General features: G+C 52.1%; 1 protein-coding gene across 1 annotated transcript in view; it reads left to right on the top strand.

Annotated features, from left to right (window-relative positions):
- ZAP70 (zeta chain of T cell receptor associated protein kinase 70) overlaps positions 1-22,127 on the top strand; it is a 70,546-nt gene that overhangs the window by 33,994 nt on the left and 14,425 nt on the right. The window contains exons 7-10 of the mRNA XM_082427333.1: positions 3,345-6,246; positions 6,501-6,577; positions 15,615-16,065; positions 16,873-17,033. Of these exons, the coding sequence (XP_082283459.1) occupies positions 15,664-16,065; positions 16,873-17,033 (563 nt within the window). The 5' untranslated portion in view covers positions 3,345-6,246; positions 6,501-6,577; positions 15,615-15,663. The remainder of the gene's footprint in view (positions 1-3,344; positions 6,247-6,500; positions 6,578-15,614; positions 16,066-16,872; positions 17,034-22,127) is intronic.

Raw genomic sequence — 22,127 nt, 5'->3', positions numbered from 1 at the left:
TTGGATTCAGTTTGCTAATATTTTGCTGAGAATTTTTGTATCTATAGTCATCAAATATATTGGCCTCTAATTTTCTTTTTCGGTGGTGTCTTGGTCTGGTTTTGGTATCAGGGTGATGGTGGCCTCATAGAATGTCTTTGGGAGTGGTCCCTCCTCTTCAATTTTTAGGAAGAGTTTGAGAAGGATCAGTATAAGTTCTTTGTATGTTTGGTAGAATTCGCCTGTGAAGCCATCTGGTCCTGGACTTTTGTTTGTAGGGAGTTATTTATTTATTTATTTATTTTTTAAATTTATTTTTGGCTGTGTTGGGTCTTCTTTTCTGTGCAAGGGCTTTCTCCAGTTGCGGCGAGCAGGGGCCATTCTTCATCGCGGTGCGTGGGCCTCTAACTGTCGCGGCCTCTCCCATTGCGGAGCACAGGCTCCAGACGCGCAGGCTCAATAGTTGTGGCTCACGGGCCTAGCCGCTCTGCGGCATGTGGGATCTTCCCGGATCGGGGCACGAACCCGTGTCCCCTGCATTGGCAGGCGGATTCCTAACCACTGCACCCCCAGGGAAGCCCCTGTAGGGAGTTTTAAAATTACAGATTCTATTTCACTTCTAGTGATCGGCCTGTTCAAATTATCTATTTCTTCTTGATTCAGTTTTGGTAGGCTGTATGTTTCTAGAAACTTGTCCATTTCTTCTAGGTTGTGAAATTTGCTGGCATATTGTTGTTCATAGTATTCTCTTACGGTTTTTTTGTATTTCTGCAGTATCAGTTGTTATGTCTCCTTTTTCATTTCTTATTTTGTTTATTTGAGGTTTCTCTCTTTTCTTCTTGGTGAGCCTGGCCAGAGGTTTGTCAGTCTTGTTTATCTTTTAAGCATGATAATCCTCATCTTATTTAGAGAAAAGGAAGGCCCAGACAGATAAGGTTACTAGCTAGAGATCACATAGCTAAGGGGGCAGCTTGGCCTCTAGTCCAGATCCAGGGTCTGTGCTGTAACCATTGTAGCCCAGCCCCTGTCATCTCCTGAGTCTCCAGAAGGACCCTTGGGACCTGCTGAGGAGGAATGAATAGGAAGGATCTGGTCTCCTTTTTTGGGAGGGAGAGTGGGTGAAGCAGCCCCAGGGGGACAGAGGTGGTTCTGGAAAAGCAGGCCTGGTGGATGGCTCAGATCAAGAGCACCATCTCTAGTTTTCCCAGCTCTGTGGTTTTCCTTGTTTGCCCTCCAAAACTGGGGAAGCCCCCAAAGCTTTTAGCCATGGGGAATTGGGGGAGGGGTCAAGACCAGGTTGGGTCTGAGTGGGACACTCTCGGTACCTCTCTCTCCCCAGTATAAAATCAGCCCACTTTCTTGTCTGAATCCTACTGGGGCTGACCCAGGTCCTGGCCTGGAGGAGGGACCAGCCCCAGGGAGTGGTTGTGACCCTTTAGGTCCAGGTTAATACCTCTGGATAAACTCCACTGGCTTCGGCTATGGGAGAACTCCTTAGACCCTCTAATCTACATCCCAGTCTAATTCCAAAGGACTTCCCTTTGGGAACTGAGATCCTCTGTCCTCTTAAAAAAAAAAAAGATTAAAAAAGAAAAAGCCACCCCACATGTAATCCTCCCTTTGAATCTAATCCTTCCAAGCTTTGAGAACTTGGAGTTTGATCAATGGCTGTAAGAGGGGACCCTTCCATAGGCAGCCCCTGAGAGAAACCTGCTTATGGTTGTACGCCTGTCCTCATTCCATCCTCATCCAGACCTCTCAGGACCCCAGACCTGAGAGGCAGCCCACCCTCCCACTGGCCTCCTACCCCTACCTCAGCTTCCATTTGAGAAACAAGTTGGGGTCATGTGCCTCTAGCCTCCACCAGCGGCCTCCCCAGCCCCGCGGGCCCATTGGGAGCCTGCCCTGACGGTCTCTCCCTCTTTCTCTATCAAAGAGGTGTCTTCCTTTGTGTTCCCAGTTTGCTCAGGGCTTCCACCTCCAGCTCAGTGGTTGGTCCAGCCAGCCTGGCCCTGGCGTGGTGAAGGGTGGCCACCACACAGCACAGGAGATTTCAGGGCTGAGCCTTGTGGAGGCTCTGGGCTCCCTTCGAGCCAGCAGACCTCAGGCTCTGCCATTTACTAGCTGTGAAATCTCAAGCTTCAGTTTCCTCTTGGCCTCAGTTTCTGTATCTGTAAAACGGGGCTAACCTGCTTCATGCGGCTGCTGTGAGCATTAAATGCACCTTAGCTGGGGTCAACACACAGGAGTGCTCAATATGAATGAATAAATAAATCTTAGCTGTTATGATTGTTCTGTAAAACTGTGGCTTTTTACCTGTCCAGCATCCTTCCAGCCGTAGCCTCCAACTTCCCTTTGGGTTCTTCTCCCCGGTCTCAGTGTGGTGTGGATGGGCTTTGTGACTGGGTCCTAAGCCACTCTCACATCTAATCCACTGGTCTCAGGGACTTGGTAAGGGATGGACATGTGATCCACTCAGCCAATGAGCTGTGATGGGGCTTTTGCTGGGAATACTGAGAAATAGATGTTTTCTCCTGAGTGGGATTTGAAGCTGAGTTGTTATCTTGGACCCCGGGGAGAAAAGTTATCTGAGAATAAAGTCAACAGATAGAGGAGGTAACACCCCTGAGGCCATCATTTGAGCCTTGAGTAAGTTGTTCCTGAAGCCCATACCTGAGCTTTTCATCCATCATGCTATATTTGTTAAACTCCATTATGTGCCAACTGCCACTCTAGTTGCTGGGGATGCAGCCAGGAACAAGATAGTCCCCACCTCACAGAGGTCCAGTCTTGCCCCAGGGCCTTTGTACCTACTGGTCCCTCTGCTTGAAATGCTGTTCCCCCAATATCTCCATGGCTCCCTCCTGCACCTCCTTCAAGTCTCGACTCACAGGTTATCCCCTCAGTGAGGCCTGCCCTGACCCCTCTGTTCAAATTCACACACCTATGAACCTCTTCTACCCTTTCCTGATTTATTTTACTCTTTAGCACTTGGAGCCACCTGATATACTCTATAGAATACTTGACTATTTTGTTACTTCTCTGTCTCCCCCACTAGAATGTCAGCTCCACAAGAGAAGGGATTTTCATCTGTGCTGTTGACAGCAGCTCCATAGCGCCTAGAGCAGAGTGTGGCGTAGAGTAGGTACTCAGTGTTGAATAAATAGGGAGCCCCCGAAGGCCTATCTGAAGAGATGACATTGTCATTGCGGTTTGGATGTTTAAGAAGAGCGGTCCATTTGATGACCCTCAGAGGAGGGCACAGCATATGGCTGCTATAGCAAATTGATTCTCTTCTGACTTAAGCCAGGTTGGATTAATTTTCTTTTTTGTGTGTGGGGGGGGGTGTCACTTTCAACCCTTAGAATCCTAAATTGCTCTTGGAAGGATGCTGTACTCAAGAGCTACCCCTGGAGGGCGCAAGGAAATCCTGTTCCTGCCCTCGGACATGCAGTCAGTAGCACACTATCGAAACTGGGGAAATGGAGAGATGATGGTGGTGATGATGATGATGATGATGGCGATAATGGGGCATCTGCTTTAATGCTCATGAGGTGGGTACCAGTATCATCCTCATTTCCTGAATGAGGAAACTAAGGCACAGAGAGGTCAAGTAACTTGCTCAAGGTCCCTAAGCTCTAAGTGGAAGAACCAGACAAGAACAGCAAGGAGATAAATGTCACGTTGTCTGACCACCCAGAGGAAAGGCAGGTGCTGCACGGTTGAAGATACCCAGGTGGGAGGGAATTCAGTAGGGGCCCTGGGGGCATCACTGTGCTGAGATGTGAGTCTTCTCTGGCAACCTGAAACCTCCACCCGAGGGCCCACCTGCCGGGTGTTACCCCTGCAGTGGCCTGGCGTCTTTTTAGCTGCGGAACCAAATCTGGCCGACTCAGGGGCAGGTGAAACCAGCACAGAGTCCCACCCCATCCAGTCTGAGGAGGGGGAAGGCTTCCTGGAGGAAGCTGCATTTAATCAGAGACCTGGAGGAGGAGGAAGAGTCAAATGGAGGAGAAGAGTTGGGGAAAGAGAGTTCAGGCGGGGACCAGCTGGGCAAGGGCCCGGGGGTGTGAGTGTGAGTGATAGAATTCTTCCGAGGCTCTTTGCGTGTCTAGAGTGAATATTTATCCAGACCCACGCTGGGCAAACGCACCACAACTTTCCCAGCCCACAGTTCCATCCGCTGTCTTTCATCTGCACATTCAAAAGACACATCCACCACCCTCCACTTTGGCAAAACACATGGCGTTATCTGCAGGCCAATCTCAGAACTGTCTGAGCACCCAGCTGGCCTGGGCCCCTCAGGACGTGGTCTCTGGGATGGAAGTGGGTTAGCGGTTTGCTGAGCCAGTGCCTTGCAGAGGCTGGGAGCCCCTTTCTCAGGCCTGAAGACCCCAGAGACAGCAAGCCCCAAATGCTGCTGCCCCTCGGGCACCCCACAGGCAGCCTGCTTAGCTTCCAGCTCTCTGGGAGGCCGGCCCCACAGGGAGCTATTTTGCAATCAAGCTTTCCTCCTCCCATGTCCACCATGGCCTGGGCTATGGGGCCAGACTGCCCTGCTCCCATCATGCCTGGCCACTTGGAGTCGGTTGTTTAGCCTCTCTGGGCTTCACTTACCTTATCTGGAAAATGGATTCAATGGGTTAAATTGTAAACCACTTACAACATTGTGTGGCCCATAGTAAGTGCTCAGTAAGTGCTGCTATTATAATTGGAGATTATGTGGTTCTGATGCTGTGATTTCTCTCCTCTTCAGTTTGCTGGGGCATTATTCTCTCATTACCCCAGGAAAGGAGCATCCAGTATGGAAACAAAGATTTGTTTCTGCATCCTGAATTTCACGATGTCTGTGGGGAAAGGGAAGTCTTCTAACAAAAACAGTTTTGGGAGAAATCTATGTAGGGGGAAAGTACCCAGCCTGGAGCTTAGAAAGAAGATTTCCTGAGTAGGAGGGGAGATTTAGGGAACTGGGGGGTAGTAGAGGCTGGGGGAGAGGGTCCCAGGAAAGGAGCCCTGGGGTAAAGCATGAAGGAAACGCCAGGCCAGTTGGGGAGCTGAACCCACTTCCCCCAGGGCGCAGGTGCAAGAGAAGAAAGATTTTTTGGGTCTCAACAGTGGGCCTAGGACAGCACATGTAGGTCCCCAAGGCCCCACGGGTGACGAGCCACTGAAGAGGTACCCACGTGTCCAAGAGGGCAAGGAAACATGGGTGAGAGAGCCCCCAAAGCCTCGGGGCACCGGGGATAGACGGGGCGGAGTGGATGCCAGGACAGGCCCGGCCTTGCAGCCCGACAGCTCCGTGGGCCGCCGAGGGAGCAGATGTGAGATGTGGTCAAGTGGTCAGAGGGTGGGTGAGTGTGAGGAGGAGAAGAGGCTGAAGAAGAGGCTGTGAGCAGCGCAGGAGGTGGTCAGGTGCAGTGCAGTGTGTACTGCAGCCAGGTGCAGTGCATGGGGCCGGGCTGGGACCGGGTGCCCGCTGGGGGACACACCATCTCCGTGTCTTGACGACACAACCGATCCTTCTTAGAAGCTGGTCCCTGACGCCCTCAGGCTGCGTCGGGCTCCTCTGTGTATACACAGTGTCCAGGCTTCTGCCTTCCCAGCCCTGGTCTCCCTGGTGACCCGGCTGCCCCCTCGTCTAGACTGTGAGCCATCTGAGGGCAGGGACAGGGCTGTCGTTGTTGACCTGATGTCTGGCACATAGGAGGTGCTCTGACCTTTGCGGTGTGGACCTACTTAGGAGGTTTCTCATCTCTCCGGCTTTAACCTGTCTGTGGAATAAATAAATCACTCATATGAGCAATTCAGCCAGGGACAGGCCCCGGGTCCATGCCCCCTTGGGAAGGGAAAGTGGGGGCATTCCAGTTTCCAATGAGTCCTGGGGATCCCCCTTCCACTGCCACTACCCCACCCCCATTCTGGCACACAGCTCCCCTCCCTTACCCTCTCCAGGTTTGGGGGATGCTGTTGGGATCATCGTTCTAGCATAACCCCTGCCTGCAGCTCGCCTCATTCCCCCCACTGCTGGGCAGGCTCTGCTTGGCCCCGGAAGTGCCCTCTGCCCCCCTGGAGCACATGGCCTGCGATTTTCCCTGAACACAGCACTTTGTGACTTTGACGTAAACTTCAAACACAGCCCCCTTTCCTGTCTTCGCATCAAGGAAATAAGCTGAGTTTCAGAGAAAGGCGCTTCCAAGAGCAAGCACATCAGGCCTTCCGGGCCAGTCCCTGCCCGGCTTGGCCGCTGTGCTCCGCTGGCGTGTCCAGGTGAGTGGCTGGCCTCCGGCCTTCTGCCTCTTTCTTGCCAGCACGGCCACCGCAGGGGCTTCCGGGGCAGCCGGCAGAGGGTGACTCAGATTCCCCACCCCCTCCCCCCCGAGTGAGAAACCGTGGTGGGGTATGACCTCCTTACCCCTTGCCAGGGTGTATGAGTGGGTGGTTAGCCGGTGGTGGCTTCAGGCTGGGGGCTCGGGCTGCAGAGAAGCCCAAGTTAGTTTCTCAGACCCCAGTTCTTCATCTAGAACCAGCTGTCTGTCGGCTTTGGGACCAGAGACCTTGCAGGCGGCCTGTGCCTCCACATCCATCAGCACGTCCCCAGGTAAGTCACCCGGATGGAGCAGCAGCCAGCCGCCATCTCCAGGGGTGGCCTGGGTCTGGTGAGGGAGGACGGAGTCAGGAGGACACTGGGGTACCAGAAGGGCTGTAGGACCATGGTGGGTGCCGTCCAGCTGGGAAAGGAAGCAGGCACGACCTGTGGCCACCCTGAGGGAAGGAGGTCTCCCTCCAGAGGGCCAGCCGAGTGGTAGTGGACGCCTATATCCAGGGGCCACAGAGGTGCTTGCTCAGTCCCTAGCCTCCTGCAGGGCCCCATCAGTGCAGCAACCTTGACGTCAGGAAGCAGAGAAAACTCCAGAGAAAGCAAACGTGTACTCTGTCCCCCAGGCCCGTGAATATGAGGGTGGCTCAACAGGGCTGTGAACTTGAACATCAAAATGCTGGATGATTCCCATGAGGGGACCCAGGACAGGCTCCAGCCATTTGTAGGGGAGCTCAGGTTAAAGGGGAAACAGAGATGTGAAGAAGGAAACAGCTCGAATCCTGCTCCACCGCTGTGTGTCCTTGGCAAGTTGCTTGGCCTCTCTGAACTTCACTTTGCCCATCTGTTAAATGCAGATGCAAATATTGGCAACTAGTAGATGCTTGGCTCCTGACTGTTGGGTGAGAGGTTGGGAAAGGTGTCCCAGGCAGGAAAGGGTCTTGGCAGGAAGGAACAGGGGTTCATGTGGTGAACGGCTCAAGATGAGCTTTGTTACTCTTGTCTTAGCCAGGGCAGCAAGCACACAGTAGGTGCGTAATAAAGCTTTGCTGAGAGATTAGCGTCGGGGACTCCTGTGATGGAAGGTCCTCGGGTGTCACCTGCGAGGGCTCTTCCCCTGCCAGTGCAAAGCTGCTTTTTCCTGTTGTCGCCTGTCCTCCAGCCTCGCCACACAGCCCTGGCAGGGACGCTGGGCAGGCAGACGGCCCAGCTGGATGGTGTTTCGTGTACACTCTGGAGCCAGGAGGCCGATTTGAGGCCTGGCTCTGCCACCTACTGTGTGTGCCGTGTGACCTTGGGCAATTTCCTCCTTCTCTGTGTCTTCAGGTGCCAAATCCACAAATCCTCTACACACAGCATTCTCTCGAGGATTAGGCGAGTGGATTCCTCTAGAGTGCCTGGCACACAGTAGGTGCTGTATAAGCATATTGCTGAAGTCCTAATTACGATCACCAGCTCTGGGCGGCCTCGTAGCTCCTGGAGACTCTCCTGGGGGCTGCAGCCACCAGACCTCTCCATGCCGGCTGCTCCCCGCCCCACCCCAAGGCATAGCGTTAGGGAAGTGCTTCTTAACTGGAGCCAGTTTTGCCTCCCCCATGCCTGCTGGGGGCATTCAGTGCCATCTGGGGACATTTTTGGTTGTGACCCCAGGGGGTGTTACTGGCCTCTAGTGAGACAGGGGCCAGGGATGCTGCTGAACACCCTGCAATGCACGGACAGCGCCGCGTGGTCCCCACTGTCAGGCTCTGTCCTCCTGACGCATCCCACCTTTTCTGTCCCCCAAGTCTTTCCCCATCTCCTTTGACACAGAGCCTGGCACCCAGAGAGGGACAGCTCCTTGCAGAGGTTACACAACCCTTAGAACCCCAGCAGCAGAGGTTGGAGTCGCTGGGGAGTGGCGGCAGTGGGGACTGATCTCGTGGCATTATTCAGTCATTTGGTCAACAGACAGAGTCTGTTTGAGGCCTGAGGACCTGCTTCCCACCCCCGACAGGCCAGCACTCTTTGCCCTGACGGTTGAAGGCAGCTCAAAGTGCAGCGACACCTGGGCCAGGCAGGCGTGGGAGCCCCTGGGGACCCAGGTCAGAGCCGTGGATTCCATTCTCCTAATGGCCACGCACTAGAGTGGCTAGTGCTGGCTGCTGGTCAGAGAGACCTGAGTTCAAATCCTGACTGCCACTCACAGGCTACATGATTCTGAACATGACATTAGCCTCTCTGAGCCTCAGTGTCTTTAGCTGAGGAATGGGGATGACAGTTCCCACTTGATGGAGTTGCGGTGAGGATTAGATTGAATGGATAATGCTCAGAAGAGGTGTCATAAAGTCTTCGGTACAGAGGCTATCGTTATTGTTGCCCGCTTGACAAATATTTGTCGGGAGGAAGCGGGGGCTATCGTGAAAACAAGACAGGCGTAGGCTCTGCCTTGGGGAGCTCATGCTGGTCAGAGACGGTGGAGCAAACAGACGGTGATCGTACGTGGCCACCAGGGCTGTGATGCGGGAGGACGGGGCCCTGGGAGAACAGAGGAGGTGCCTGACTCAGCTGGGGAGGGAGGGGGGAAATCATGGAACACTTCTGGGTGGAAGGGACAGCTGAGGGGGGCCTGACGCACGTGGCCTGGAGAAGGGTGTGGGCGCTGTTCCAGGCAGAGGGAACAGCCTGTGCGAAATCTCCTCCGATTGGTCCGACTGGTCCTCTCCTCTCCCACCATTGGTTAGTGGAGGAAGCTGCTAGGTCCTCCATTCACTCTTCTCTCCTAGGGAGGCCCCCACAGCCCCTCATCCCTCATCAGGCTGCCAAATTCCAAGGACCCGCAGAGGGGTCTCCACCCACCACAGCGGGCTGCATACCTTTCCAGGTACCCAGTGTCAGTAGCCTCTGCCCACCACGAACATTTATGGGGCACTTACGATGTGCCTGGCTGGTATAGGCAGGGGAACGAGACCATATCCACTCTCACCATGCTTACATTCTAGCAGGGGACAAAGATCCTGTGGCAGCAAGTTGATAGTACATCACATTTTCAGCGGTGAAGAGCAGTAACACCGGGTCAGGGATAGAGAGAGAAGGGGAGGCTATTTTAGAGAGGGAGGTCAGGGAAGGCCTCTTGGAGGAGGAGGTGACATCTACACAGAGGCCCGAATGAAGTGAGGGATGTTGGGGGAAGAGTGTTCAGGCAAAGGGAACAGCCAGTGCAAAGGCCCTGAGGTTGGACCAGGCCTGATTTGTTCCAGTGCTCTGAACAAGTAACATAAGGAGGCCCGTGTGGCTGGTGGGGAGTAAGTGAAGGCAAGGAGGTGATGGGGCAGATTGGGCAAGGCCGCTGTAAGAACCTGGGCTTTAAAAACCGTGAGTGATGTGGGAGTCCTGGAGGGCTGCGAGCAGAGAAGGACGGGCTAGGACAAGGGCGGGCCAGACCCCATGCTCAGTGCTTGGTGAGCCTTATCTTACAGAATCCCCACAGCCCCGCAGCGCTGGGCACCTTCACGGCTGGGCGCCGTGTTCCAGGTGGGTCTGGCGAGCATGACTCCCGGCCCAGGACCACACTGCTACTACCCAGTAGATCCGTGATTCCATGATCAGATCTGATGCCCTGGTGTCAGGAAAAAGATAAGGAGCCTGTTGCCATCCATGGCACAGTGCTAACTGCTGTCTTTGTGACTTGGAACGTAACCAAGATGGCATTTTGTTAGCTGACAAATGTCTGTGCTGCCTCTGTTGGTGGCCTGCGGACTGGGGAGCAGGAAGGGTGGCTTTAGGGGGGACTTGGGGTCTCGAGAGGAGACATGGGCAGTGAGGGGCTGCACCCCATTCCTTGGGTGGGGACACTTGATGTCTGGCTGTGGGTGGCACATGGGGCCTCCAGACCTGCCAAGTCCAGTTGGATCGTCTCATTCTGTCGGCAGCCTGACTGCGTCAGTCTTCCCTCTGGTGTCTCATGGTAGACATTTAACCGGGGCTTTGGATGCTCAGAGTCTGTTCTGTGGAACAGCAGCGCTTCCAGGCCCTGCTACTTAGGTGTGGGGATTAAACAAAGCTAAAAAGGGTCCTTTCCTGGCAGGTCTTCTCAGAGCCTTTAATATGCAAATATGCTTTCCACAGCTTTTGTAAACGTAGTTGATCTCTTGACCCGTTTTTCCTTCAAAGTATGTTTGGGGCGTCCTGTGTGTCTGGAACAGGTATAATTTAACCCTGCCTGTCCCCAAAAAGGATGCTTGAAAGGTGGAATTTCAGGCAGATCCCTCTAGCCAAGGATCAAACTTTCCTCCCCTTTCCCCGGGGCCTGGGCTGTGAGAACGAGGCAGGGGTCCCGTGGTCTCTCTGTGGAGCTGCAAACCATGGGAAGGCCAAATGAGCATCTCTGAACTCAAGAGGACCTTGCAAGCTCAAGGGGAGGATGGAGGGGGTCAGCCCAGGCAGGAGTGGGGTGGGGAAGTCTCATGGTGGGCACGTCTCTGGGGAAAGCTGTGCAGTCTTTAGGGACGTGTCTCAGGACAGAAACAGCTGATCCTCCAGGAGGCTGCAGACCGGCCAGGCTCCTCTGAAAGCTGTTGTTATTACTGTTGTCGTTGTTATTGGCAAAGGGACAGGGAAGTGGGGATAAAGCTGAGAATGCACGGGGAAGGCTTCTGCCTCTGGGACACCTTGGACTCAGGTCCGAGATGGCCAATCATGGCTTCTGGCCCTGGACTGGGTCTCAAGGGCCAGCCTCTCCCCACTCCCGCTTCTGCACTAACCTGCCTCCGGCTACCCAGGCTGCACCTGTGGCCACCACAGGGCGGAGCTTCTCAAACTGTGTTGTCGACAGTTTCCTGCCACAGCTTCCTGCCCCAGAGACCAGCTTCACTACCCCCACCCCTCCCCGTGGTCCCTGGACAAACCCTCACTTCGCTGCCTTGTCTCAGGTCCTGATACCCTGTGGGGAGTGCCCAGTGGAGCACACTGCATGGATTAAAGCGTGGAAGTGAGTTTGAAGGAAGGCAGATAGTGCAGCCTGGCTGGAGCAGAGGGAGGGCTGAGGAATTTAGTTCGATTCAACGATGTAGGCAGGAGGGAGCCACAGTAGGTTCTTGAGCAAGGGAGGCCTTGGGGAAGAATCGCCTAAAAGCAACTTGCAGATCCTGGAGCTTCAGCTCATGTGGGAAACAGACTGTGGGGTTCATCCGACCACAGTCACCGTGTGAGTTAGATCTGGATCTCAGGTTTTATTAATAGACACAGCAGGTGGAGATCAAAGGAGGTGATGATAGCACAAACTGACCTCGGGGGAGAGATCTGGATGAGACAAGTGGGAGTGGCACCATGGGTAGCCACAGACAGGATGGCCCAAGTAGGGGACAGGGGTTGGAGAAGGAGAGACAGCAGGAACTGTCAGAGAGGAAGGCGGCAAGCCAGGGGGTTGGCGAAGGACCCAAGAGTGGGGGCGGGGGTCACAGTGTCCATCATGCAGGGGACCCAGCCTGGAAGAGGGCACGAAGGGCTTGCCTGGTGCCCATCAGGTGGTGATATCGTGCTCCCTGCAGCTGGAGAGCAGCCTGGTGGAGGTGAGGGGAGCAGACTGTGAGGCTGGATGAGACAGAGGGAATCAAGGAAGTGAGGCAGGAGTGTAGACAGCTCTCTCTTTCCTATTTCAGTTAATATTTGTAGTGCCTGGTGTGTCTATACCTTCCAGCTCCCTTTGTCCCCTTTTAATTAAAAAAAAAATTAAGGTATCATTTACATACAGTAAAATTCACCCCTTTTAGTGAAAAATTCTGTGAGATTTGACACATGCATACAGCTGAGAAACTGCGATCTCAGTCAAGGTATAGGCTATTGCCCTGAATTCCCTCATACCCCTTTGCAGTCCATCCATATCCCGTCACCCCTGCTCCCCACTGGGCCTGCCGCCTCCGGCAGCCACTGCATGGCCTGCAGTTTTTTGTTTTGTTTTTATTCCTTTTATTTTATTTATTTATTTATTTATGTATACAGCAGGTTCTTATTAGTTATCAATTTTATACACATCAGTGTATACATGTCAATCCCAATCGCCCAATTCAGCACACCACCATCCCCACCCCCCTGCAGCTTTCCCCCCTTGGTGTCCATGCGTTCGTTCTCTACATCTGTGTCTCTATTTCTGCCCTGCAAACCGGTTCATCTGTACCATTTTTCTAGATTCCACATATATGTGTTAATATACGATATTTGTTTTTCTCTTTCTGACTTAATTCACTCTGTATGACAGTCTCTAGGTCCATCCACGTCTCTACAAATGACCCAATTTCGTTCCTTTTTGTGGCTGAGTAATATTCCATTGCATATACGTACCACATCTTCTTTATCCATTCGTCTGTCGATGGGCATTTAGGTTGCTTCCATGACCTGGCTATTGTAAATAGTGCTGCAATGAACATTGGGGTGCATGTGTCTTTTTGAATTATGGTTTTCTCTGGGTATACGCCCAGGAGTGGGATTGCTGGGTCATATGGTAGTTCTGTTTTTCGTTTTTTTAAGGAACCTCCATACTGTTCTCCGTAGCGGCTGTATCAATTTACATTCCCACCAACAGTGCAAGAGGGTTCCCTTTTCTCCACGCCCTGTTCTACAGTTTTGAATGGAATCGTATGGTTTGTAGCCTTCTGAGTCTGGCCCCTTTCACTTAACCTGATGCCTTTGAGATTCATTCATGTGTGTATCAGCATTTCCTTCCATTTCAGGCTGAGTAGTGTCCCACTGCAGGGATATACCACACTTTATCTATTCATCTGTTGGGAAACATTTGAGTTGTTCCTACATTTTGGCAGTCGTGAATAGAGCTGCTATAAACATTCCTGTGCAGGTGTTTGTGTGAACGTAAGTTTCCATTTCTCTAGGATGGATACCTAGGAACCCTTCTGACTCTTTTAAAACACTCTTCTGGGATGGTGACCTGCATCTCCAGTCCCCCGATTAATCACCTGCCTGTAACTATTGGGACATCCAAGACCCCCACAGCCCTGGCTCTCCCAACCCCAGCGTCAGACGCTATCTGGTTAGAACGCAGATTCCAGCCCCTCCTCCAGCTGTGCTGATTCAGACCTCACCTGATTCCCGCTCTAGTATCTTCCCCTTGGCCCCAGTGTCCATCCTTGCATGTTCCTGAACGCCCAGGGAAAGGCAGCCTTTCTCAATCCACAAAAGCTTGCTTTGCACCCCCTGCTTACAATTGCTTAAGTAAGAAGGGTACCCAAGGACCCTTCCTTGAATGCAAAACTATGCCTGGGTGGCCTTAAGTGGGCCCATCTCAGTAGAGAAACGACCAGAAACTGTTAAGAGGAAATAATTTTTTTCAACATTATCTAAAAACTTACAAATACACAGAAAATGGAACAATTAGTTGTACAAATTATCCACCCCATAGATCCTACAATGGACATTTTGCTATATTTGCTTTTTCACATACAGTTAATCCTCATTGTTATTGGTTTCCATATCTGCCAGTTCGCCTACTTGCTAAAATTTATTTGTAACCCCCAAAACCAATGCTTGCTGCGCTTTCACGGTCATTGGAGGGCGTGTGCAGAGTGGTGTGAAATTTGAGTCAACCGACGTGCTGGTTCTGCGAGGTTGAGCAAGGTGATGCTTTTCCTTCTCGGTTCAGCTCATACTGTAAATAAGTCTCTTTCTCACAGTCTATTTAGTGCCACATTTTTGTGCTTTTCGTCGGTGATTTCACTGTTTAAATGGCCCCCAAGGACAGTGCTGAGGTGCTGTCTAGTGTTCCTAAGTGCAAGAAGGCTGGGCTGTGCCTCACAGAAAAAGTATGTGTTGGGTAAGCTTATAGTTATAGGGCTGCTGGCCAAGAGCTCAATGTTAATGAAGCAACAATATAATTATGTAAGTTGTCTTTAAACAGAAGTACATAAAACAAGGTTATGTACTGATCGGTTGATGAAAATATTGTGACCAGAGGCTTCAAGGAACCTAACACTGGATTTCTTCTAGAAACAATGGCTCAGTACTTCATAATTCAATACTTTATAGAAATACTGCGAACAGCAAGACTCAACTATATCAATCTGCTTATCCATCCATCCATCAACATTATTTTTTGGATGCCTTTCAAAGTAAATTACAGTCATCACTACCCATCACACCTAGATATTTCTGCACGCAGATCATTGACCAGGGTTCCATATTTTATGGTTCTTTTTTTACTGAGGGGCCCAAATACAATAAAATGAACAATTCAAGTTGGTACTTTCTCTGAATTTATTTTTTCATTTTCACATTAATTTAATTTTACATTCTCTGAATTTTGAGCAATTCAGACACCTGTGTAACACAACGCTTCTCCAGATATTGGATATTACCATCACCCTAGAAAGTTGAAGGTGGATAATTTCAGGTTAGATATCTGCCTCACCAGATGTCTATTTATCTAAATGTCCTTAATTCCTCCTCCCCATATAGGGTCATACTTTCCAGTCACACACCTCATTTTGTTTAATGACTGTATCGCAGTTCACATTGGAGTTAAATCCTAATGCATCTAACCAATCCCCTATTAATGGATATTCAGATTAGTTTATGCTTTCTAGACACTCGTTCATGAAGGCAGAGGGGGCAGGGCTAAGGGGAATATCTAAGGTTGCTGGGAAAGGGTCAGAGGAAAGAGTCGGGAAGGCTAATGGAGTCAAGGTCCTTTGATGAGCAAAGTTGTTCCAGCTTCCGGGCCCTGGCACTTGCTGTACCTTCTGCCAGATGTGCTCTCCTCCATGCTTTTGGAGAAGTGGGCTCCTCCTTATCCTTCGGATCTCAGCTCAAATGCTACCTCCCAAAGAATGTGACCATCCCAGCTACAGTGGCTTCTTCCCTCTTGATCTCACTCTATTTATTTCCTTTAGAACACTGACTTCAATCTGTAATTATTTTTGTCTCTCCTTGTTTATTGCATCCCCTCTCCCTCAGACTGTTATCTTCAGGAGGGGCAGGGACCATGTCTCTTATTCGCCCATATCTCCAGCCTGAAACACAGTAAGAATTCAACACGTGTTTGGGAGGTGGATGAATGGTTCCAGGTGCTGTTGTGTGGTGGCGAGTGGGGCGCTCCGTACTAGGTTTGAAAAGTCAAAGGCTGGTTTGAGACTCCCCAGTCTGAGTCCCGCAGGCTTGGCCTCCTTTCCAAGTTGACTCCGGCACAAATCAGACTCTGCACGATCGGCACATTCAGCTGTGCCGCACGGATGCCCTTTAATGCGGGCTCTCTCCTACTATCTCTGGGTACGATGGACGGGTTCAGGAAGGGAAACCGAGGCTCTGACGTGCCCCCAATCCCGCTCTGAACCCACAGAGTCTGAAGAGGCGCAGGGGCCCGCACCCTGCTCAGGGCAGCGGCGGCGATGCCGGACCCCGCGGCGCACCTGCCCTTCTTCTACGGCAGCATCTCGCGCGCCGAGGCCGAGGAGCACCTGAAGCTGGCGGGCATGGCCGACGGGCTCTTCCTGCTGCGCCAGTGCCTGCGCTCTCTGGGCGGCTATGTGCTCTCGCTCGTGCACGACGTGCGCTTCCACCACTTCCCCATCGAGCGCCAGCTCAACGGCACCTACGCTATTGCGGGCGGAAAAGCGCACTGCGGCCCCGCTGAGCTCTGCGAGTTCTATTCGCGCGACCCAGACGGGCTGCCTTGCAACCTGCGCAAGCCGTGCAACCGGCCGTCGGGGTTTGAGCCACAGCCCGGGGTCTTCGACAGCCTACGCGATGCCATGGTGCGCGACTACGTGCGCCAGACTTGGAAACTAGAGGTGAGAGCGCGGGGCCGAAGGGGCGGGCCCTGGGAGGGCGGGGCCGGAGGGGACCAGGTTTTGGGAGGGGGCGGGTCTTGGGTGGGCGGGTCTGGAGGGAGGGCCTTGGGGACTGGGCCGGAGGGGCGGGCCTTGGGAAGGCGGGGCCTGGAAGGGCGGGCCCTTGGGGCCGAGGGAGCAATGGAACTGGGGGAGAGTGGTGGTCTTCGCGGTCTTCGCCAGCCTGTATTATGCTGTGCTGCGCTCGTTTTAGATGCTGGAGGGTTGGGGCCTGACTGGGGGCGGGCCTAGGAGGAGGCCTCGGAAACAGGGGCCTGAGCGATGCTATAGTGCTTGTCCGAGGCAGATGGCAAAGTGGAGATCGGGGTAGGTGGAGGTCACGCTGAGTCCAGAGGAGGCGAGGCTTGGGCTGGGAGAGGGGCCTGAGAGGATGGTGGGGGCGGTGCTCTGGGGTAGGTTGGCTGGCAGGGGCGGTGGGTTATGGTCTTCGACAGCATGCAGTGCACCACGGGGCGCGATTACCAGTGTCAGATCTTCAAGCTGGAGATGCGCTTGGGGCCGGCTAGAAGGCGGGGCCTGGACCGTGGCCCTGGATGGGCGGGGCCTGGATGGCTTGGGGCGGGGCCATGGAGATGAGGGGGCGTGGCTGTCCTTAACAGCCTAAAAGACTCTCCCCCTAGGTGCGCCTGGGTGGGTGGGGTGTCTCATGTGGAAGAGGCAATTGGGAGGGTCCAGGAGATGGAAGAGGTGTCCTGTGGCCGCCTACTTGGAGACACAAGTCTTCTCCACGCTCCCTTTCTTCCCTAGGGCGAGGCCCTGGAGCAGGCCATCATCAGCCAGGCCCCTCAGGTGGAGAAGCTCATTGCCACGACGGCTCACGAGCGGATGCCCTGGTACCACAGCAGCCTGACGCGCGAGGAGGCGGAGCGCAAACTCTACTCAGGCTCACAGACGGACGGCAAGTTCCTGTATGTGGGGCTTGGAGCCTGGGGCTTTGGGGCGGTGAGGCTGGGGCAGACCTCAGTTTGCAGGTGGGCGATGAGGGGTGTGCCTGCGCTCACAAGTGCGAGTGGGTAGTGCTTTTCTGAGTGTGCGCAGGGACGTGATATGCGAAAGGGACAGCAGTGGTGAGGACTTCAGAGTTGGGCGGCTTGGGTTGGAATCCAGCGTCTGCTACTTACCAGCTGGGAGCGCTGGGCAGGTATCGGAGCTGCCTACTTGGATTTCCTCTCCTGCATTCACCAAATATTTGTTGAACAGCTACCACATGCACTGTTCCGGGCATTGAGGACGTGGCAGTGCACAGGACAGACACAAATCCCCGTCCTTGTGGAGCAGGTAGACAAAGAAGGATGAATCGCTAAAACATAGAGTATGTCAGACGGTGGCAAGTGCTGTATGTGGAGCTGGGGAGGGGGGGCTCCAAGTTGAGCTTAGGTGGCCAGAAAAGCCCTCTCCGATCGGGTGGCTTCTGCGTAAAGAACCGAAGGCGGTGAGAAGTGGGCTGTGAGCTCTCTGGGAGAAGGTGTTCCTGGCAAGAACACAGACCAGGAGGAGGTTCTTGGCATGTTCCAGAAGCAGCAAGGAGGCCAGTGTGCTCGGAGCTTAGTAAGTGAGGACTGGAGTGGGAGGGGGAGAAGGCAGGGAGGTGACTTTGGCTTTGACCCTGAGTGAGGTAGGAGCCCTGGGAGAGCATTGAAGCAACTCCCTCTAACTGCACTGTGGATGAAGGTAGTACCTACCCAAGGGTCTCTTATGAGATCGCAGGAATTAATAAGTGTAAAGCAATAGTATAGTATCTGGCATATACTAAAAATGCACTAAGTGTTATCTTAAGTGGGTGAATGTGCGTATCTCTGCCTGAGCATGAGCCACAGCTGAACCATGTGGCTGTTCGTGAGTTTGTTATTATGAAAGAGTCTGTCTAAAGCCCCCTGCTGGGGCTGCTGCTTTCGGGTCTGGACATGGGTTCGTTGTATAGCAGATGTTATCCAGATGTCAGCTGAGGCCACTCAGGCCTTGAGATTTGGAGAAACTTGGTGCCTGTCTCTTTCCTGTGATCTCAGGAAGTCTAGCATCCTCCCCTTGAGATGTTAATTCTCAAGGGTCTCCCTTCTCATGGTTGCTTCTTGGCCTGAGATCCTGCCTGGCTGAATCCTTGCTCTCACCCACCTCCCCGCCAGGCTGTTCCCTCTCCTGGGGCCATCCCACTTGGAGGAACTGACCCCTTTCCCTTGATTTCCCCCACCCATGTGAGGTTTGAGCATGTGTACCAGATTACCTGCAGGTCTCCCACAAGATGCAGGTCCCTCTACAAGACTCTACTGTCAGCTGATAAAATAATTTTTTTTTCACCCTGCCTAACAGATTTAGGCTGTAAATTTAGGCTGTAATTGCATGTTACAGATAATACTCAGCTGCAAGGACGGCTTGTGAACAACTTAAGATAGGTCTGTTTTCTCTAAGAGGGAAACTCAACTTTGCATTTGTATCAGTTAGCTTTTGCTGTGTAACAAGCTGTCCCAAGACTTACTGACTCAAAACAATAGTTTATTACTTCTCATGATTCTGTGAGTCAGCTGAGTAGTCCTTCTGGTTTAGGTCAGCTGGGCCGGGACTGAATAGGTTGGGATGACCATGGCTCTGGCTATTGGCTCAGTGTCACCTGGGCGATAGGGATGAGTAGGCTACAGTGCTGTCATCATCGAGCAGGCTAGCCTGGACTTGTTCACATGGTGGTGGTTGCAGGGTTCCCAAGAACAGTCAGAGAAGGCAAGTTACAATACACAAGCACTTTTCAAGCCTCTGCTTGTGTAATGTTACTGATGTCCTCTTGGCAAAAGCAAGCCACTTGGCCCAGACCAGAGTCACTGTGGGGAAGGGACTACCCAAGGGAGAGGAATTGAGGCAGCCAGTTTTGCAAACAGTCTATCAGAGGAGTAGAACAAGGAGGCCATAATGAGGGTGATGGACATCTCAAACGTGGGCATTTGGGGCATCTTTCCTTTTGGACTATGAACTTGAAGGCAGAGCCTGCATCTGGTCCTTCTAGAGGGCTCCACCTTCTAGTACCTAGTGATGGCTGGTACTTGTCCAGATGTTTGTTACCTGCTTCATCAGAATGCTGCATGCTCCCCCTCTCAAGCGTGATGCTTACTAAAACCTTCTCGACCATTGGTCACACATCTCCCCACGTTCACATCTCACTTGCTCTTGCACACGTAACCTCAGGTACCTGAGTGTCCAGGGGCTCTCTCTAAGCCGGACACAACGAAGGGGGGTTCTCCAACTTTCCTGTTGGTGCAGCCAATTCTTTCTCCTTGTAGCTGCTTTCTCCTTTGTAACATGTAATTTCATTTTTCTTTCTTTTTACAATCTAGGTTCCGTTCTCTGGTTTCATCTCATGTCCCCAGTTCAGCCTTTCATCACCTCACAGTCTTTGCCTCTCTTTTGTCTTGGTTTTTCTTTCTTTTTCTTTCCTCCCCACCCCTCCCTTCCCCCATCTCGCCTTCCTACCTCACACAAACACACGTACTCATAGAGATAATGATTCCACCATTCCAATGGTTTAAAACTTTCTCCCAGATTCCCTAAGGCCCCCGACAGTATCAAAAGATTCTCGGGGGAGGGGGTGGAAGAAGTGAGTAGAGGGTGGAGCAGGGGGGGATTCTGAGCCCCATCCCAGCTCAGCTTTTTTTTTTTTTTAAATTAATTAATTAATTAAATTTTGGCTGTGTTGGGTCTTCATTGCTGTGTGCGGGCTTTCTCTAGTTGTGGCGAGCAGGGGCTACTCTTCCTTGTGGTGCACGGGCTTCTCATTGTGGTGGCTTCTCTGGTTGTGGAGCACGGGCTCTAGGTGCATGGGCTTTGGTAGTTGTGGCACGCGGGCTCCAGTAGTTGTGGCTTGCGGGCTCTATTGCGCAGGCTCAGTAGTTGTGGAGCATGGGCTTAGTTGCTCTGCGGCATGTGGGATCTTTCTGGACCAGGGCTCGAACCCATGTCCCCTGCATTGGCAGGAGGATTCTTTTTTTTTTTTTTAATTAATTAATTAATTAATTTATGGCTGTGTTGGGTCTTCTTTCTGTGCGCGAGCTTTCTCCAGTTCGGGCGAGCAGGGGCCACTCTTCATCGCAGTGCGCGGGCCTCTCACTGTCGCGGCCTCTCCCATTGCGGAGCACAGGGTCCAGACGCGCAGGCTCAGTAGTGAGGCTCATGGGCCTAGTTGCTCCGCAGCATGTGGGATCTTCCCGGACAGGGGCTCGAATCCGTGTCCCCTGCATTGGCAGGCAGACTCTCAACCACTGCGCCAGCAGGGAAGCCCCGGCAGGAGGATTCTTAATCACTGCGCCGCCAGGGAAGTCCCCCAGCTCAGCTTTGACGTGTTTCATATCCTAAGTGTCTATGGAAGCTGTTGCTTGACAAAGAATTCCACTGCCCAAAGGAAAAGTTTGCAAACTTTCTCCGTTAACACAGCAGAGTTTATAAAAGGCTTGGAGTTAACCAGTCTGTTGGGATAAGAGGAATCTCTGGAGAACCAGGGCCAGCGGCTATAGGTGCTTTGGATATCGAGGTGACTTGAAGTCTCAGAGGTGGGTAGAACCAGCATTGGCCACAGGAGGCTGAGGCTGAGGGAGCTAGGATCTGGGTACAGTATAGAGACTGGGGCTGATGCTGGGGTTCAGAAGCAGTTGGAGCAGTGACATTATGAGGGACAGTGGCTCATGCAGGGAAATTTCAAGAGACCAGAAGCCACCACCATGAACCAGACTCCTGGAAAATTAGGCAGGGCATGCTTCTGACAGAAGCACAGTAGATTTTTCTGGTGGTTCCTGTTGTCAATAACTGCTTTCTCAGTATGTGGGTAGTTAGGGGCTGAAGGTCAAAGCTGTAGGCGCAGAACCTCTCATGGGGCAGGGGTGAAGGAACATCCCTGATGCATCATGATGCCTGGGACAAGCCCAGGACTGGTCTAGTGCTGTGGTAAGGGTGCGGGTGTGATAGAAAGACACACCACTGTGGCCTGGAATGCTTACCAGTGACCACTGTTCAGAGCTGCTGATGAATGGATGGAATTATACCTAATGATGTTTGCTGTCAAAGCTCGCTTCCTTTCTGCATAATTGCAGCATCTGTGGGACTGGTTGATTCAACTTGGAAAGACACTTGAACCCTGGAGAGGGCCTTCAAGAACATATTGTTAATTGTTTCTTAATGGATCACTGACTCCTTTGGGAGTTTTAGTGACGCTGAACCCTTCTCACAATCCCCAAAACATATTTACCCCAAAGATTATGCCTACAGTTATATGAGATCATGGTTGATCCTGAACCTCATCTTTGGAGCCCTGAAGTCTGGGTTAGTTCTGTTTTTTCATTTTACATGTGAGGAAACTGGGGCACACGGAGAAGAAGCAACTTGCTGTGGCTGGGCTGGGTGTCAGTCCCATGTAGCAATGAATTGGAGAGTCAGAAATGGATTTGCATCCTGGCTCTACCCCTAATCAACTGTGCAGTTTAGGCAAAAGATGTAGTGTTCTTGAGCCTCAGCTTCCTCCTCTGCAAAATGTGGATAATCATAGGACAAGGTAGGTATCTTGTGGAGAATGCTGTGAAGATTAAATGACAAATACGTGAAGAATTTAGAACCAGTATCTTAATAAATGGTAGCTCTTATTTTTTTCACTGTTATCAGGTTCTATATATTATTTTTAAATTGGAGGGAATTCCCTGGCAGTCCAGTGGTTAGGACTCCATGCTTCCATTGCAGGGGGCACAGGTTTGGTCCCTGGTTGGGGAATTAAGATCCCGCAAGTCTCATGGCATAGCCAAAAAAAAAAAAAAAGGGGGAGATACAAGTTGATTTCTTAGCCTGTACCTCTAGTTTAAGTTCAGGCTTGAACTGCAAGGATGAAGAACTGCCACCATCTGGTGGTTTTTTTGGTAAATAAAGTAGAATTTGTGACATTGAAATATATATGGTGACCACACCAGTATAGTAGTCTTTGCCTACGTGGGATTGGTGGCTGCTTTTTTGTGAACTCACATGTCTCTTTCCAAAGACAG

The sequence above is a fragment of the Balaenoptera physalus genome (genome assembly GCF_965194825.1).
Source record: "Balaenoptera physalus genome assembly, chromosome: 15".
NCBI classification, from domain to species: domain Eukaryota; kingdom Metazoa; phylum Chordata; class Mammalia; order Artiodactyla; family Balaenopteridae; genus Balaenoptera; species Balaenoptera physalus.
The sequence above is the reverse complement of the archived record's forward strand: the minus strand, read 5'-3'. Positions and strand labels throughout refer to the sequence as shown.